The sequence below is a fragment of the Osmerus eperlanus genome, chromosome 8, assembly GCF_963692335.1.
Source record: "Osmerus eperlanus chromosome 8, fOsmEpe2.1, whole genome shotgun sequence".
Classification (NCBI taxonomy): Eukaryota; Metazoa; Chordata; class Actinopteri; order Osmeriformes; family Osmeridae; genus Osmerus; species Osmerus eperlanus.
This window is the reverse complement of record NC_085025.1, coordinates 19,349,424-19,365,542: the sequence shown is the minus strand read 5'-3', so window position 1 is coordinate 19,365,542 and position 16,119 is coordinate 19,349,424. Positions and strand designations below refer to the sequence as shown.

The 16,119-nt window shown below is 45.5% G+C and overlaps 1 protein-coding gene across 2 annotated transcripts in view; it reads left to right on the top strand.

The window, feature by feature from the left end:
* fut8b (fucosyltransferase 8b (alpha (1,6) fucosyltransferase)) overlaps positions 1-16,119 on the top strand; it is a 96,103-nt gene that overhangs the window by 41,966 nt on the left and 38,018 nt on the right. For both annotated transcript variants that reach the window (XM_062468412.1, XM_062468413.1), the window contains exon 2: positions 13,344-13,929. In XM_062468412.1, coding sequence (XP_062324396.1) covers positions 13,727-13,929 — 203 coding nt within the window. In that variant the 5' untranslated portion in view covers positions 13,344-13,726. The remainder of the gene's footprint in view (positions 1-13,343; positions 13,930-16,119) is intronic.

Sequence of the window (16,119 nt, the reverse complement as noted above, 5' to 3'; positions counted from 1 at the left end):
TCAAGAGGCAGTGTGGAAGCTGAACTGCATCAACAAAGCTAAAAGCTTAAAGATCCTGTAAAGTGGAATTAAAAACGAGTTTCAAGTTCACCACACCACAGAATAATGTGTTATTAACTACCCATCCAAATTCGAATGAAAAAAAACACTGACAAGTGTGTTCAATTAAGCTTTTGAAATCGTTAGAAAATCAGCAGTCTTCTCTGTTCAAGACTGGGGGGGGCGTGTCGCCAGAAGGAGCTGAAGCTCGGCCCCCTCGCTGGAAGGCGCCGCCTCTCTCAAGTAAGCTACCTACGACCCAGATAATGGACGCTACGTCAAGCCGAACAAAACAGTATAGAATTAGAATGTATTTGTTCAATGAGTGAAACATACAGATGCATATAAATGAAATATTCCCCTGAGCTGTAACACAGGAGTAAACATTGACAGCAGACAGTGAGCTCTCCAACTACTTCTATCACATTAGTTACCATTTCGCTGCACGAGAAGCCGTTTGTTGGTGAACCCCGTCTGTCTCTGGTCCATGTTAAAACTGTCCGCCATGAAATGGTCAGTGGCCCAGAGGCGGCTGTTGGAGTTTATCTGAAGCTTTCCATGAGCGTGGCTAAAAACAGACAAAATCTATCCACCTATTTTTCCTTTCATTATATACAGGGAACTTAAATGGTGTTGCAGCGCAGCTGGAGTTCTTGCATCCAGGGAAGATGCAGTTGCGGGCGGTGGGAGACATCATGAAGCTAGCTAGCTAGCTAGCTAGCTGATGTAAGCTACAATAACAGTACAGCAGGAGGAGCCATTCAGTGATCTGACGTAGATGGGGCGAAATGACGTAGGGCATTTTCTGGCTCCGCCCATTAAAACCTGATCTGAAAACGGAAGATAAACTGTTCTGCGGTCTAACTCCACATTTCAGTGCGACAAAGTTTTAGCGCTTTGCACATGCTTTCAGGAACTCATTTCACACGTATATAATGTACTTAGAAGCAAAACATGGAATTTACTTTAAAATCTTTAAATAGCCTATAATATGGGAGAAGCTGAAAGCTGAACTGTTAAACAGAAGAAGAAGTAGGCTAGCTAGTCGTAACAAGAATACTATAGTTTTAACAGCTGAAATTATAGTTGGGATAGTAATAGCAGTAGCAGATATAGTAGCCTATCATTGAGTGCGTTTACTCGGCTTTCTTAGTAGGATTCAATGTGTTGATTGAATGAAACATACAGCAGTAGGGCCGATACAGGAAGACACGGCGACACTTTGTTGCAGAAGGATGATGGTGCAAGTTTTGTCCGTGGAGCATACAACGATTAATAAAAAAGAATCATGTAGACGTGTTTATTGAGTAATCGCATAACTAATTACACATGAAAACAGAGTAATCGCATTATTGGCATAAACCGACAATTGCTATCGGGTTTCTCATGGTCAAGTGAACGCACTCAGTGGCGTAGTAGAACAAAACAGTAGTAGTTAGTAAAAGAGATATTAGCAGCATCTGCAGAATTAGTATTTGTAGTAGTGGCATAAGATATAGCAGTATCAGTAGTGGTAGTAGTTGTGTTGTGGTGCTATTAGTCTTTTAATGAGACGAGTTGACTGAATAGCTTGTCTTGTGTCTCCACTAATCAGCTAATACCAATCACCTGTGTTAGAGACTGAGTCGCGCGTGTTTGTGTGGTTGCCACAGTGATGGTGCTAGAATCCACACCTCAAACAAGTTAACCTAGACGCAAAACTATACGTCCAATCCAAAAAATACGGATATTTTCCGAGACCCAAGACTCTGCCGAAACCAGAGATGTCCTTTATATGTCTGTGCGGTCAGAAATACGAGTCTACCGGCAGTTTCGAAATCTTGTTCTTTTTGCTTTCTCTGACGAATTTGTCACCAGATTTGCATTGGACTCTATGGGGCGAGAGTTGGACTTTGTCTCGCTTTCGTGGGGCTCTGAACAAATGTGTAAGTCTGTTGGATTCCCCAGACAACTGTCTACGAACAGCACAAAATTAGCTATCTATTGATCCAAAAACGAAGCATGAACGAAACGAACGAAAATTGTGGCAATGCTAGCAAACTAGAAATACTTTTTTCAACGACATCCGAAGCTCCCCTCCACTCTAAGCGTTTCAGTCTGCACTCTAGGCTTTCACGTACACACCCATGTAAATCTCAGAAACGGTTTGAAAAAGTAATGAAACATCAGTGATATTGAAAAAAGTTGAATAGAATAGCTGAATTTAAAAAAAATAGTTTAGGGTTTTGTCAACATTTTAAAGTTTTAATGGTGGATGTAGCTGAAAGATTGAGGAAGAAGAGGGATTTGAAAGTTGAAGAAGTTTAAGAGGATTGAGAAAATTTGAAAAAAAAACTTTCGAAAACCATGTTAAAAATATTATGAATATTGATTTATATTAATTCAAGCATAAGAGGTACAAAGCTGAAAAGTCATAGCAGGAATGGCCTGAAATTGCTGAATATTTTGATAGCTGAACAGTTTTAATAGCTGAAAGTGTGAAGGAGTTGAAACGTGCCACGGAAGAAATAGAAGAAAAATAAGTTGATTAAAGATTCAAAGAACAATACTTGGAATGCTGAAGCAGCATTCCAACAATCAGCACCTAAACACGCAAAACATGTGGCCCAGCTTTGGGCCCACATCTCTCATAAACCACATCCAAATAGCACATCACAGCAGCATTTGATGGACAAACCTCCAATTTGAAACTGTATTCCGACGTACATGCACTAGTTGAAAGGAACAGCAAGTCTCAAGAACATACATTTCTTTCCTCCAGCAGACCAAACTATAATGAGGGAGGTCCATAGAGTGCTGTGCTGCTGGATCTTGGGTGCAGTTGCCCACAAGGCCCTCCTGCCTCTGTGATAGTCTGAGGAGAGAGAAGCGCCCCCCTCCAGCCACAGACGGCTCCTGTTCTCAGCTCATTATCCAGACCTAATGGAAAGGTGATGGGGAGTGTAGATGCAGGAAGACTGTTGAACATTCCCCAGAGAGACAGACAAGCAAGCAGGCAGACAGGTAAACAGACAGACAGGCAGTAAAGTGGCAGCAGGCAGGAGCAGGGATATAGGATGGACGATCTGGGATAGACAGACAGAGATAGATCCAAACCTGACTCAGACACTGATTAAAACAAGACTAGAATGGACTAAAAAAGCCAGACCAGAACTGCCAGGCAAAAACACACATGCGGTTCACTCGCATCCTGGTGGGAGGGCATAGTCCCACAAAGATCAATGCTAATTTGGGCTTTGTTGGCTGAAATGGGAATATAATTTCAATTTATGAATGCCGGCTGCTCCTTGGGGAAAAACTTAATGAAACTTTCAACACCACCCCAAAAAGCTGCAATACGATTGCTTTTATCCAAGGCAAAATACCCTTCCTCTATTACTAAAATGTTATGGTTATTGTGGATGGTTACACTGCTGTGGTCTGTTCTGAGCATTTCAGTGGTTCTCTCCCCTTCTCAGCTCTCCTCTGTGCACATACACACAATTATATGGAGGATGTGACAGAGTGGCATTATTACGTCTGCTTATTGTGTGCATGACACACACGTCTACATCAATAACTCATATCTGAGCCAGGCCAACCATCAACATTATGTTGCAGCAATAACATAAAATGGCCCATTTGTCAGCATGCCCGGTTGCTGGGAAATGTTGGGTTGGGAGGGTATTATGGGGTGTCTGTCTCGCCTCCTCAGCCACGGGCCCCAGATACTGGTGGTGTCACCGCTGTCCCTGACAACCATCATCCCACACGCCTGCCTGCCAGCATCGATTCTGTCTCCCCTCTCCTGGCGGATTGGGGAGGAAGTGCTCCTTTGTTGAGACGCACAAACAACATCTGCAGCTGCAGAGTCGTGAACTGGGCCCTCCCTCTGAGCCCTTGCCTCCTGCCAAGTCTGCCCACATTCGTTCTCATCTACTCAGGCCATCCTACACTCTTTGACCTCCTTTCTCCGGAAGTAGAGATCCCTTCTTTCATGTTTGCTTAGCACAATCCCAGGTAGACACTCAGGACTCGGAAGGGAAAATGTGGTTGCGCTGGCTACAGTGTAGCACAATAACAGTGTATTATTTATTGTATTTACGATATTTATGTACCAACCGTGGTACTCGGCAGTCTCTATCCTCCCAGTGCCTATGCATAATTTTGCAGCTGAATTGTGAGAAGTTGGACTTTAACTCAACTATAATGATGAGTATACTTCACTTAGGTTCAGCATCTGTGTTTATCTCTTGGGCAGACAAACAACTTAGTTCTGCACCAGCCCCTTTTGTGAGTGTGTTTATGCTATGAATGTGTTTATGTGCGTGAGACAACTGTGTATGTTCTTGCTGGTATGTGTATTTCTATGGTGTGTGTCTATTAGTATAGTGGTCATGTTGTGCGTTACGCATGTGTGGTCCTGTCAGAATCCGGAATCCTTCATGGAAAAAGTCTTATAGATTCCATCAATCACATAGACGTCCTTCACTTGACACGTGTCACTCCTGCAGGTGATATGCACATTCACAGCTGAACAATAAATGTCACTCAATCAGCTCCCAGAAGACACATGATAGCTGGATAGAGAAGCTTGATACCTACTTCTAGCCCAGCACCTCATTGATGAGTGAAAGAGCTTAAACCTAACCCTATTTTAATGGGAAAACACTAACAGAGGGAGACTGTGATTCCACCTAGAAGGAGATTGATTGCCTGACCGCTTATGTTTTTGCCTGTGTGGTCCTCTTTCCTCACAGACGAGTGACACATGAAGCAGTGTAAGTTGTGGGGAGGGGATTATTTCACTGCACCGTCACACAACATCAAAGTGGACGAAACTAAATACCTTATATGGCTTTCCTCTCCTCAATTATCCTCTCCAGCCATCTTTCTCTCTCACTTATTACTTTCCTCTCTCTGGCTTGTGTGTCTGCTGACACATCCAGCATGCCGATGGTTGTGTATTTAAAAAGTGGAGTTGATGTGTCCAGCAGAAGGAGAATGTCCCACCAGCAGTGTGATTGTTTAGTCTGCCCTCGCCTCCTAGTGTTTACTTGTTGAATCTTGTGGCCCAAGCAAGCTTGAGGTCCTAGCAGCCATTTGCAGCTGGAGTATGAGGTAAAAAGGATCAGCATTTTGTAAGAGGGTTAGAGTGGGTTTAAAGATGAGATTGCATTGGCCCTCTTATTGGTCGTTTTCAGAGGAGTCTGGCACAGTGCTATTGAGTCCTTTCTGTTCACACGGTTAGTCAATCAGATTTGAGCCCTATTTAGTGTCAGGGTCTGGGAGAGAGGCGGGGGGGGGGGCTGTCTTTAAAGCATCCGCTAATAGGGGTCAGGGGAGATAGTGTGCCAGTGTTTGGGAAACATTGGAGTTATTTCTTCCTTATTGTTCTCTGGGTGAACGCAGTGTAAGCACTTTAAGAGTGCTAGAGCTACAGACCTAAACATTAAAAAAGGCTTTTGAGTATGAACATTTTTTAAGAAGGTTAGTTGTAATGCTTCTTGACGTTCCAAATATTATTTTTTTATATTGTCTGATTAAAGAAGAATCGGGATCCTTATGACCTCCCAGCTAAACAAATATTGCAACCCGTCAAATTCAACCCAATCAGATTCAACGGAAGGAGTTTAGAGTAAACTGTACAGATCTGCAGTATCAACCAAAAGTGTATGCACTCCATGCCAATCGTTGAATGCCAATCGTTGAATCGTCAGGAGTGTACTGCAGACTAATGGTTGACTAACGTGACACATCAAGTGTAAAAGCCATCGAAGTGGAAGCTGATATTATGAACAGACATGCAGAACGGCAGACACAGGGAAGAAACAAGAAGAGAATAATGCAGAAAGGGAGGGAGTGTGAGACAAAGGGAGGAGTCAGGTAAGGGAGGTATGGATTGAGGACTTATAGCTGCAAACCCAGAGTGAAAAGCTGGTTAGGCTCTCTCACTAGGTCCTCTGACATGCGTTGGTCCGGGCAGGAGCAGAGAGCAGGGGAGGGCACGGGACACGCATGGCTGGAATACTGGAAAAAAAGAGACAAAGGAAAAATATGAAGACGAGAACTGAGGAGGGAGGTCTGTAAGAGGTAAAGAAAAAGAGTGTTGCAGGCGGATGGAGAGAATAGAGAAATGAGAGGGATGGCGGGGTGAGGAGAGGACAGCACAAGGCTGACAGGCATACTAGCAGGTGGGGATGGGGCTGAGCGAGGCGTTGGGAGATAGGGGTAATGTAGCAGAGAGAAATGAATGGCCCGCAGCTTCAGGTTATTGCTGTTTATAGAACTCCCGTCCTGCTTTAGTCAGGACTTCTAACCCTTAGGCTGCACTCTTCATCTTGCTTTCTCTTTCTCTCTGTTTCTCTCACTCCTCTCTCAGGGCCTCATGTACTAACGCTTTTGCGCCCACTTCAGGCGTATTTGTTTCACAATTTGCGCGTAAAAGCATGGCGAGATATCTACAAACATGACGCACTGAGGTAAAAGTGCAGACTGCTTGTCGCGGGAACTGAAAATGGCAAATTACGCTTTTCCGTGTCATGCATATGCATTCACGGGAGGGTCAAGGGGAAAGTGGGAGTTTCCCATAAAGAGATGGGAGGGGATGCGTAAAGTGCGCCTAATTATGTATTCAGATGTACAAAAAACGCCTGTGAAAGCGCACCTCTATTTTGCGGTGAAAATTCTCAGACTGTTAAAAGCAGGCGTAAACCAGGATGCGCATATGCCTCCTGGTGAAATGACAGCCACAAGGATCACACTTTTTGAGTTGAGTGAACACAAAATCATTACGCGTTACAGATTAAGCAGCCATTCCAGCAGTTGTTAAACTGCTCGCTACATTGCAAATATTGGCATTACGATCATTTCAAACAGTCATCGCTGTTTTGACTTTGGTGGCTGATCCATGATAGAAAAAGAGAAGGAGGCCCATTCAATTGCACGTTTAAATGCTCGCAATGTACGGTATAGTGGGCGGAGAAAGGCGCTGATTACCCGATGACCTGCAGGTAAATACGACGTAAACTGAAGTATCACAGCGTGCGCAATCTGCGGGTTGGCCATGGCGCTAATAACGCTACGTTTGTAAATGTACGTACATGAGGCCCTCAGTCTCTCCCCCTCTCTCAGAAAGTCTCCCTACCTCCCTCGACCCCTGCTTCACTCTCTTTCTCTAGTCTTCTCTCTCTTTCTCTGTCTCTCTGTATCACTCTCCCTGTTCTTCTTTCATTTCTTTCTTTCTTTCTCTCCTGCTCAACACCTTTTTCTGTTCCCATGCTTTTCTGCCCCATCCTCTTTGTTGTGTGTGTAGTTTATGCAGAGGCACTTCCCTGTCCGTCTTCCCTCTCCAGTCAGGACTCCCTCATTCTAACACTGACCTGGAGGAGGGCTCAAGCTAGTCTACTCTATGCCGGGCAAACGAGAGTTTCCACAGGCCTTTAAATTCAGGCTCTGAAGACAAGTGAGGTTACAGAATGGGGGAGGAGACTTACTGCACTGGAAACATAACTTATTGCACGGGAGACTGCAGAGCCCCCCACTCTACTCAATCATGCTTTTATTGGGAGATTGCAATCTGAGGCAGGCACCGTTTTTCTCTCTGTCTCCTCTGCGGCTAGACCCTAACTAGCACCACTCATATCCGGTCTCTTGCTCACTCCCGTTATTCAGCTTTATTTCGCCTACTCTGTTTCCGACTCTGTTGAAGTGAATGAGGCAGGGCTGTCTTTGAGGGTAGGTGCCCCCTGCTCCGCTGCCCCCCACAGTGCCACTCATTCCTCCTTTACTGATTCCCGTCTGTCCACAGCCCCCGGCCCACTAAAGGTCAGCTGTCGCTAGGGCTCATTATGAGTAACAGAAAGTGGAACCGACAGAAACGAAGAGTGTGTAGATGTGGTTGTATGTGCAAGTGTGCAATACTGTATGTATGTTTATGGGAGAGGGTGTGTGCGTTTGTGTGTGTGCCTGAATTAATATGTGTGTGATGGAGAACTCCATGGAGAATGGAGTTCAGGAGTTGCATCCAATACAGACTGGGCACTAGACCATGGGTTTTATTTCAATGTTTTCTAAAAGCAATTTCAGTCAAGGCTCTTTGTGTGAGATGTTGTTTTACAACTGGGAGAACTCTGGACAGTGTACATCTGATTTAACACAACGGTTAATGAGGAGGATAGTCCCTCATCTTCAAAGTGAACCTGGTTGAATAGCAAGACTCTTTTCTCTCCAGACACACAAACTCACACACTCCTTGAACTGGGTGTGCTCCATCAACCACCCAGGCTAGTGGTGTCCTTGACTGTGTCTGAGCCCCGAGATCCACCTTCACTCGTCAGAAGCCAGACTGGCCTGGCAGGTGGGCTTTGCACCAAGCTCTACTTTTATTTGGACATAAAAGGTAATGAAACAGGAGAATAATTGGAGTATTTTACTGCTAATCATGTGTCCCTTTGTCCTAATTAAAGCCTTGTTTGCACAAACACACTCACACCTCTACTCTTTTCCCCCTCCACTGTGGCAGCGGGGTTTGTGTGCGTTTGTGTGAGTTGTGCTTGTATACGCATAGGTGCCTATGTGTGTGTGTTCTGTCAGCAAATTCTCCACAGAGATAACCTTGAGGGAGAGGCTGGTGTGCTTAGCTCTGATACCAAGAGCCAAACACATACAGAGCAGTCTGTGCTCGCTTGGCTGGAACTTCGCCTTTTGCCACTTTCACCAAAGTTTATCCTGAAGTTGTAATGAAGGGAAACACTACTCAGCGCTCTAACGCCTGGGAAATGTAGTTTGAAGTCAACTCTGGAATTCTGGAACTGCTCGAATCACTGGTCGATACCCTTTAGCCTTTAGAATCTCCAGTTACTAGAAACCTGAGGACATTGGTGTCTATGCGACCCTGTCATGTCATCATCTCAGGACCATTTCTCTCTCTCTCTCTCTCTCTCTCTCTCTCTCTCTCTCTCTCTCTCTCTCTCTCTCTCTCTCTCTCTCTCTCTCTCTCTCTCTCTCTCTCTCTCTCTCTCTCTCTCTCTCTCTCTCTCTCTCTCTCTCTCTCTCTCACTGTAAGACACCTTCCCCTTAGCCTTTTCTCTCTTGTCATTGTTATTTCTCTCTCTCACTTTATCTGTCTCCTCATCTTTCATGACTGCCATTTAAGTTAATGGACTCCTGTGCAGCCAGCCTGGAGATGTTGGGGAGTAAACAGCACCTCATTAAATATTCACCCTGCTCCTATGTGTGCAGCCAGCCAGCCATGCCAGGCCAAGCAAGATGACTCCCAAACACACACACACACTTTCGCCCCCCCTGCCCACAGGCACAATACACACAGTCCACACCCTCCCCACACAGAGACAAACAGAGTGCATTTATCAGGGAGATGCACATCCTTGAGAATGAATCAGACAATTGCAAATGTTGGTTACTGTTATTTGGACATGCTAAGGTCTACCACAGATGTGCAAGCTCCTTCTTGCCATTGCGTTGGTGGCATGTTTCCCCCCCTTTGGCTGCTATGTACCCTGGGGTCAGACATGCCCCTCTAAGCGGCCCAAGGTGGGGTACAGCCCACACTAGTCTGCGCACACAGTCCTGCACTCACAGAACACATCAAATTTCAGTCTAGCTGTCCTCTAGCCCTGTGTAAAAATAATCCTCCTTTGCTTAGCTCAATGCATTATTCAACAGGGGACTTAATACTGTGCCTATGGCTTGGTGATGGTAGCCTGGTGACAGATGTCCATTTCTAGGGTTACACAACTGTACTATGCTTTAGAGCCATGGTAAAAACATAGACAATCTAGTCGGTCAGCATAGCATATAACAGCATAGCGACAGTCTCCGTTTAACGTCAATGTGGTGAAGACTACAGGCAGATATCCCCAACAGTTGCCTTGACAGCCATGAGAAGGACACGAAAAAGAAAGACGGGTGAAGATAGGAGAAATGCAGCAGAGACCCACTTATGAGCAGAACGGGGTTCTTTATTCCCCTAGTCATAGGAGTGCAAAGTCTGAAAGGACTTTCATTTAGGTATGGGTAAGGCTTCGCTTTCAATCAGGTTTCTCTTTTTGGGGGGAATGAGAGTACAGGGAAATCTGTAAACGACCAAGTTGTCTGGAATTTCACAGCTCAGCAAAACTGCCACAAACCCCCCACTTCAGATCATTCAGATTTTTTTTCTATATCTAACATTATTATAATTTTCATTATTTATTTTGCATGATTCAACACCACTCAGTGACAGTCCTGGGAGTCAGTGTAGGTTCAGGGTTATGAGAAAATGCCTAATTGTTATACAGAACAGGCATTGCACATACACAGCTTCTGAGAAAGATGAGAGTGAGAATGTATTTCATCAGTTTAGCAAAGCCAGTATTCTGACACAAGTGTGGTTTCTGTCACTCTCATTGCGGTTCAATTTAGCAGTGTATCCCCATAAGCAGTGCATCCATCCATTCCTGTAAGTACATTTCCGCTCCTTTCAGAGCTTTTAACACTATAACTGAAATGGATCGGAGGGGCAGGTTCTCATATCATTTTGTGGATTTGCAGTCATATTGAATATGAAGGGATTCAAGTCAAGAGGTCCAATGAGCCAGCACAGAATGAAAACCTTTTATGTTTATATGCAAATATACACCGATCAGCCACAACATTATGATCAGTGGGTGGGATTGGTAAACATTTAGTTTTAGAAAAATGGGCAGGCATAGGGATTTGAGTGACTTTGACAAGGGCCAAATTGTGATGACTTGACGACTGGGTCAGAGGATCTCCAAAACTGCATCTCTTACAGGGTGTTCCTGGTCTGCAGTGATCAGAGCCTATCAAAAGTGGATCAAGGAAGGAAAAGCGGTAAACCGGTGACAGCTCAATGATGAATCAGTGGATGAATGTCATTTTCTTTTACATCACGTGGATGGCTGGGTGCGTGTGCGCCGCTTACCTGGGGAACACATGGCACCAGGATGCACTGGTGCCATGTGGGAGGAAGGCAAGCCGGCTGAGGCAGTGTGATGCTTTAGGCAAAGTTCTGCTGGAAAACCTTGGGTGCTTCCATGTGGATGTTACTTTGACACGTACCACATACCTAATTGTTGCAGACCATCTACACACTTTCATGGAAACTGTATACCTTAATGGCAGTGGCCTCTTTTAGCAGGATAATGCACCCTGCCACAAAGCAAAAATTGTTCAGTCTTGGTACCAGATACCACAGCACACCTTCAGAGGTCTAGTGGAGTCCATGCCTCAACGGGTCAGGGATGTTTTGACACTAAAAGGGGGACCAACACAATATTAGGCAGGTGGTCATAATTTTATGGCTGATTGTATTTATATATATATATATATATATATGAAGTACAGTCAAAGCTGAGCCAATCACAAAAATTGTTATGCCACAAGCGTTCATAACAGTTCAGAGTTCCCTTCAGGGGGGTATTCCATCAACATAGATTAAGGAAAAGCCAGACTTATTTTGACAAGTCTCGCTTACTTCAGCGAGAGTTCCGTTCCATTAAGGTGGCTTATTTTAGTTCTAGCTACGTAACCAAGGTAACTTATACTTCTGAACTAGCCTGCTCCGTGTCAGGCTAAAAGTTGAGCTAAATTAAGATGTGATGCAAATAATTTCAAACCGGCGGAAACAGAATCTCAAATGACAGTTCTGCCGAGTAAATTCCAGCGTGCAAAGCACTTTAGTCCGTGTTCGGAAACATAAGTGCAGACGAATGAATTTACGTTAATGGAAAGGCTTGAGACTTAAGTCTAAGTTTAAGTTTAAGTGAGACTTTTTCGTGTAAGCGCGACTTGCATTAGCGATGTTGATGGAACACCCCCCAGGTCAAGGATGAACCTCAGTGCCCTCTATGTGTTGATGTTTTGACCCTGCTATCACCAAAATCATGACTTGCTTTCCAATAGAGCAACATGCTCTCAACCAGAACAAATATATATTAATCTGCCAGATATTCCACTGAACAAAATCCCCCAAAAATTGAGATGAAGGATTCTTAGTCAGAAAACCAGCCAACACACACTTGTAAACACATTGCTAGGGATTTGCTCCCAGTTCTTATTTTCCATAATAAAACACACCTCAGCATATCCACAGCCTGCATGCATAATCACAGGCTTTTCTTCAGAGTTCCTGTAAATGGCCGTGGTTGATTTTCATGCAGGTTTCCTTCAGAACGTGTGGCCATTGTGACTGATGTGTGTATGTGACCTCAGCTGTGCTGGTACAGTGAAAGCAGAGCTGGCTCCAGTGAGGCATGGACAGCCTCCATGGTATTACACGGCACCATTTATGTCCTACATACCAACCGTGCTGCATGGTCTACATGGTTAGATGGAGTTAACCTACTTAGGAGTTGCCACGCTAGCCCCAAGAGAAGCTCTCCTCTCTCTTTTTCTTTCTTTCTTTCTCTCTATGTCTCTCTCTCTCCCCTGCTCACATGTAGGCAGAGGGAGTACTTGAGGACTTTATCAGAACCCCCCCTTATATAGACAAAGCTAAGGGACGTCAAATCATGCCAGCACAGGAGGATATGCGTGCACACACACATACACACACACATGCTGTTCTCCATCCTTGTTCACGCCTCGTCTATGAAAAAGCTTTGTTGGGGCTCTCATATACTCAGCGCACATCCCATGTATCTCTCTGCAGTGGGACTGAGGGAAGTGATGACACAGGGATTCTCTCCCCTGCTCCACTGAGCTCGCCGCATCACCTTGACAATGTCGCCCTTCGTCATGGAGACTGAGGGGACGGGAGCGGCTGTACGGGCAAAAGCAGGGGGAGCGCTTGGGGATTTAGCTGTCACGGGCTGAATCCATTAGACATTGGGCACAGCCGTTCCTTGAGTGAGACAGACAGAAAGTGTGTTTTCAAGCTTACACGTGGATCTGTGTGAATTTGCAATTGTGTGTGTCTTTGTCGGAAAGCGACGGAGAACTAAGATGGGGAAGGGCGGTTTTTATTTATGCATATGTATGTATGTGTGTAGGACGTGGAAGTAAAAAGTGGAACAGGCTGATGTGTACGTGCAGCACTGTATAGCGGAGCTGGGGGAGGACTCATCAGTGTATAAATGCAAATTGCAGTGTCATGCTGATCAATCCTGTGGGCTTCTGAGATTGGGTTGTGTCAGGACTGGTCCCACACACCTCTGCTCTGCAACGTCTGCTGTTCTGTCGCTCCCTGGACCCATGTATATCACAGCTGCTCACATCCTCAGGACATGTGTGTCACCTACTCTGTCTGTCTGTCTTTTCCATCTTACCAATTGTCCGTCTCTCTCTTTCTGTCCCCACAGGAGCCAAGCCGAAACACCGGAAACCAGCTGGACTGACAGGAAGTCAGACCTTGGAGCAATTGGAGCAATAAACTCACAGATTGCACTACTAGCTGTGAGTGGAGAACAAGGTTTTGACGTTGAAGCCACACCAAGGCTCAAACCTACCATGCTGGTCGTGCTTTAGCATACACACACAGAGAGAGAGGACTGGACAGCCTTCACCCCCTTCTCTTTCTCCCTCCGGCTCCTTCTCTCTCTGTCGCACTCTCCCTCTGCCTCCTGTACCCGTCCTGTATCCCGCTGCAGTGCCAGAGAGGATGTCCAAGGCCCCCCTGCTGCTGTTGTGACGGGGCACGGCAGAGTGTGTGTGTGTGTGGGCAGGGGGGTGGGGGGAGTAAAGGATGCGGCCCTGGGCAGGTTCATGGCGCTGGATCACTCTGGTGCTGCTGGCCTGGGGCACACTGCTCTTCTACATCGGGGGACACCTGGTGAGGGACAGTGAGCACCCGGAGCGCTCAAGTCGAGAACTCTCCAAGATCCTGGCCAAGCTGGAGAGGCTGAAGCAGCAGAACGAGGACCTGCGGCGCATGGCTGAGTCCCTCAGGTAGAGCCGGGCTGTTTGTACGTGTGACAGCAGGATTGCATGTGTGTGTGTGTGTGCCCAATTGTGTGTCGAGTGCATGCTTCTGTGTGTCAGTATGTGTGTGTGTGTGTGTGTGTGCATGCCTGTTTGCTTCTGTGTGTATGTGTGCATGCCCTCGTGTGAGTATGCGTAGAAGCTTTAGAAAGTGCTCACAGCATTCCTCTCTGTGATATTCGAATTCTCTTTGAAGGCACGGCCTTCATTGATACACACCAACAAGCACACCCACACACACTCACACACAGACACACACTTACTTCAGACAGCTGGTCTCAGATTAAATCCCTTGCTTTTGTAATTATTCAGTATTGGCTCTGAAACAAAGGTGGAATTCATGGCATGAAAACAAGTAAAGCTCTCAGAGAGGCAGTGTCCAGATGGGGCTCTGACACGGTGCATGCGTGTGCTTGTTATCGCTCACCTCCTTGTCTGAGGGACTGGGAGCTGCTCTGCTGCGCACAGGAACGATTCCACCCTGTCATAATGGCACTGCCTTCGAAAGGCCCCTGATAAAAGGCCCCCTGATAAACTCCCCAGCTAAGTATCCGAGAAAAGTCAAACTAGGCAACTGTGAAGCCATGGGGAAGCGTCCTTGACCATTCAAGCATTCTGTTTCTCTCTGTGTTTACTCAGAGAATGTGTGTGTATATTTGTGTTGGTTTTGTTCACAAATGTGCGGATGTGTGTGTGCGTGTGTTTATAAGTGTGTGTGCATGAGAAAGTGTTTATGGGTGTGTGTGTGTGTGAGTGCCGAGGAGAGAGTTTCCAGAGTTTCTCTTATCTGGTATTAAGGGAGGCCTAATGGACACAAAGAGGCTGTTAGGGTGCTGTCCATCATCCTAGCCCAGATTCCACCCTCATTCTAATCTTGCGACAAACTGCTGACACAGGCATGGAACCAGGCCAGACTCAAACCCCCAGGTTGTCACTACCTAACTGACTGACTATGTGACGACTTTCTGGCTCACTGATTGACTAGCTTCGCTGACTATGTGCCTTTCCTGATTCACTGAATCATTACTTCACGACTTACTGATAAAGGGAATCATTGAGTCCCTCACCAGATTGAAAAAATCATCTCTTGACTCTGGATAACTAACTAGGAGTAGTCGATTCACTCAAGCGCTGTTAACTTGCAGGTTAGCTGATTGATTCCATCGACTCCATGATTCCCTGCTGATTTGAATGGCAGGCAGCGGATCAGCCCACCAATCACCAAGCAGCATTATTAGTAGGGATGCACCAAATCCAGATTTTTGGGGTTCGGTCGAATACCGAATCCACTGGTTAAGATTCGGCCGAAACCGAATACCGAATCCTACTCCCACCCTCAGTCCATTAACACAGTAAACACATTAATGAAGTAAACACCGTCCACAGCAGTGTATGTTATTAAATTTTTACTGTAAAAAAAAAGAATAGGCAACATTATGCCCGGAAGACAAGTGGGAAAAACTATTTTGACCATTACCATATGCCTATGTTTACCCTATCTCAAGATCCAATCAATATCCAAAATATTAGCCTTTTAGATTTCTTTAATTTCTTTCGGATGTTTTCATACGCAAAAAAAGTTCTGAAACGTTATTTCGGTGGATTATTCCTCCCGTCACCTTTACAACGAGGTACAACTTGTAAGGATCGTGCGCAATGAGCAACACAGCTAACCGTGTGGGTAGCGGCCCAAAAAAATGCCAAAATCCTCTGCAATATTCTTCTGTTGGTACTCACTCTCGTTTTGAGCTTCAAGTGGGATCAGCTTGGGCGTGCTGTATGTGCCAGAGTGACCAACGCAAACATGCTGGCTGACTTGCGACAAATCCTGGTTGAGGAATGGGATGTCATCCCACAGCAGTGTGTGACCAGGCTGGTGACCAGCATGAGGAGGTGCCAAGCTGTTGTGGCTGCGTATGGATCTTCCGCACGCTACTGAGGCCCCTGACAGTGTAAAATGAATAAAGTGTAAAAATGGCCAATATGTGTTGTTTTTTCCTTATTACTGTGGGAGAGTGCAATTATCCAATCCACCAAGCAAATCAAAACGAGAGTGAATACCAACAGAATAATATTGCAGGGGATTTTGACAAAAGATTTTGGGCCGCTACCCACACGGTTAGCTGTGTTGCTCATTCCACAAATGCACGATCCGTA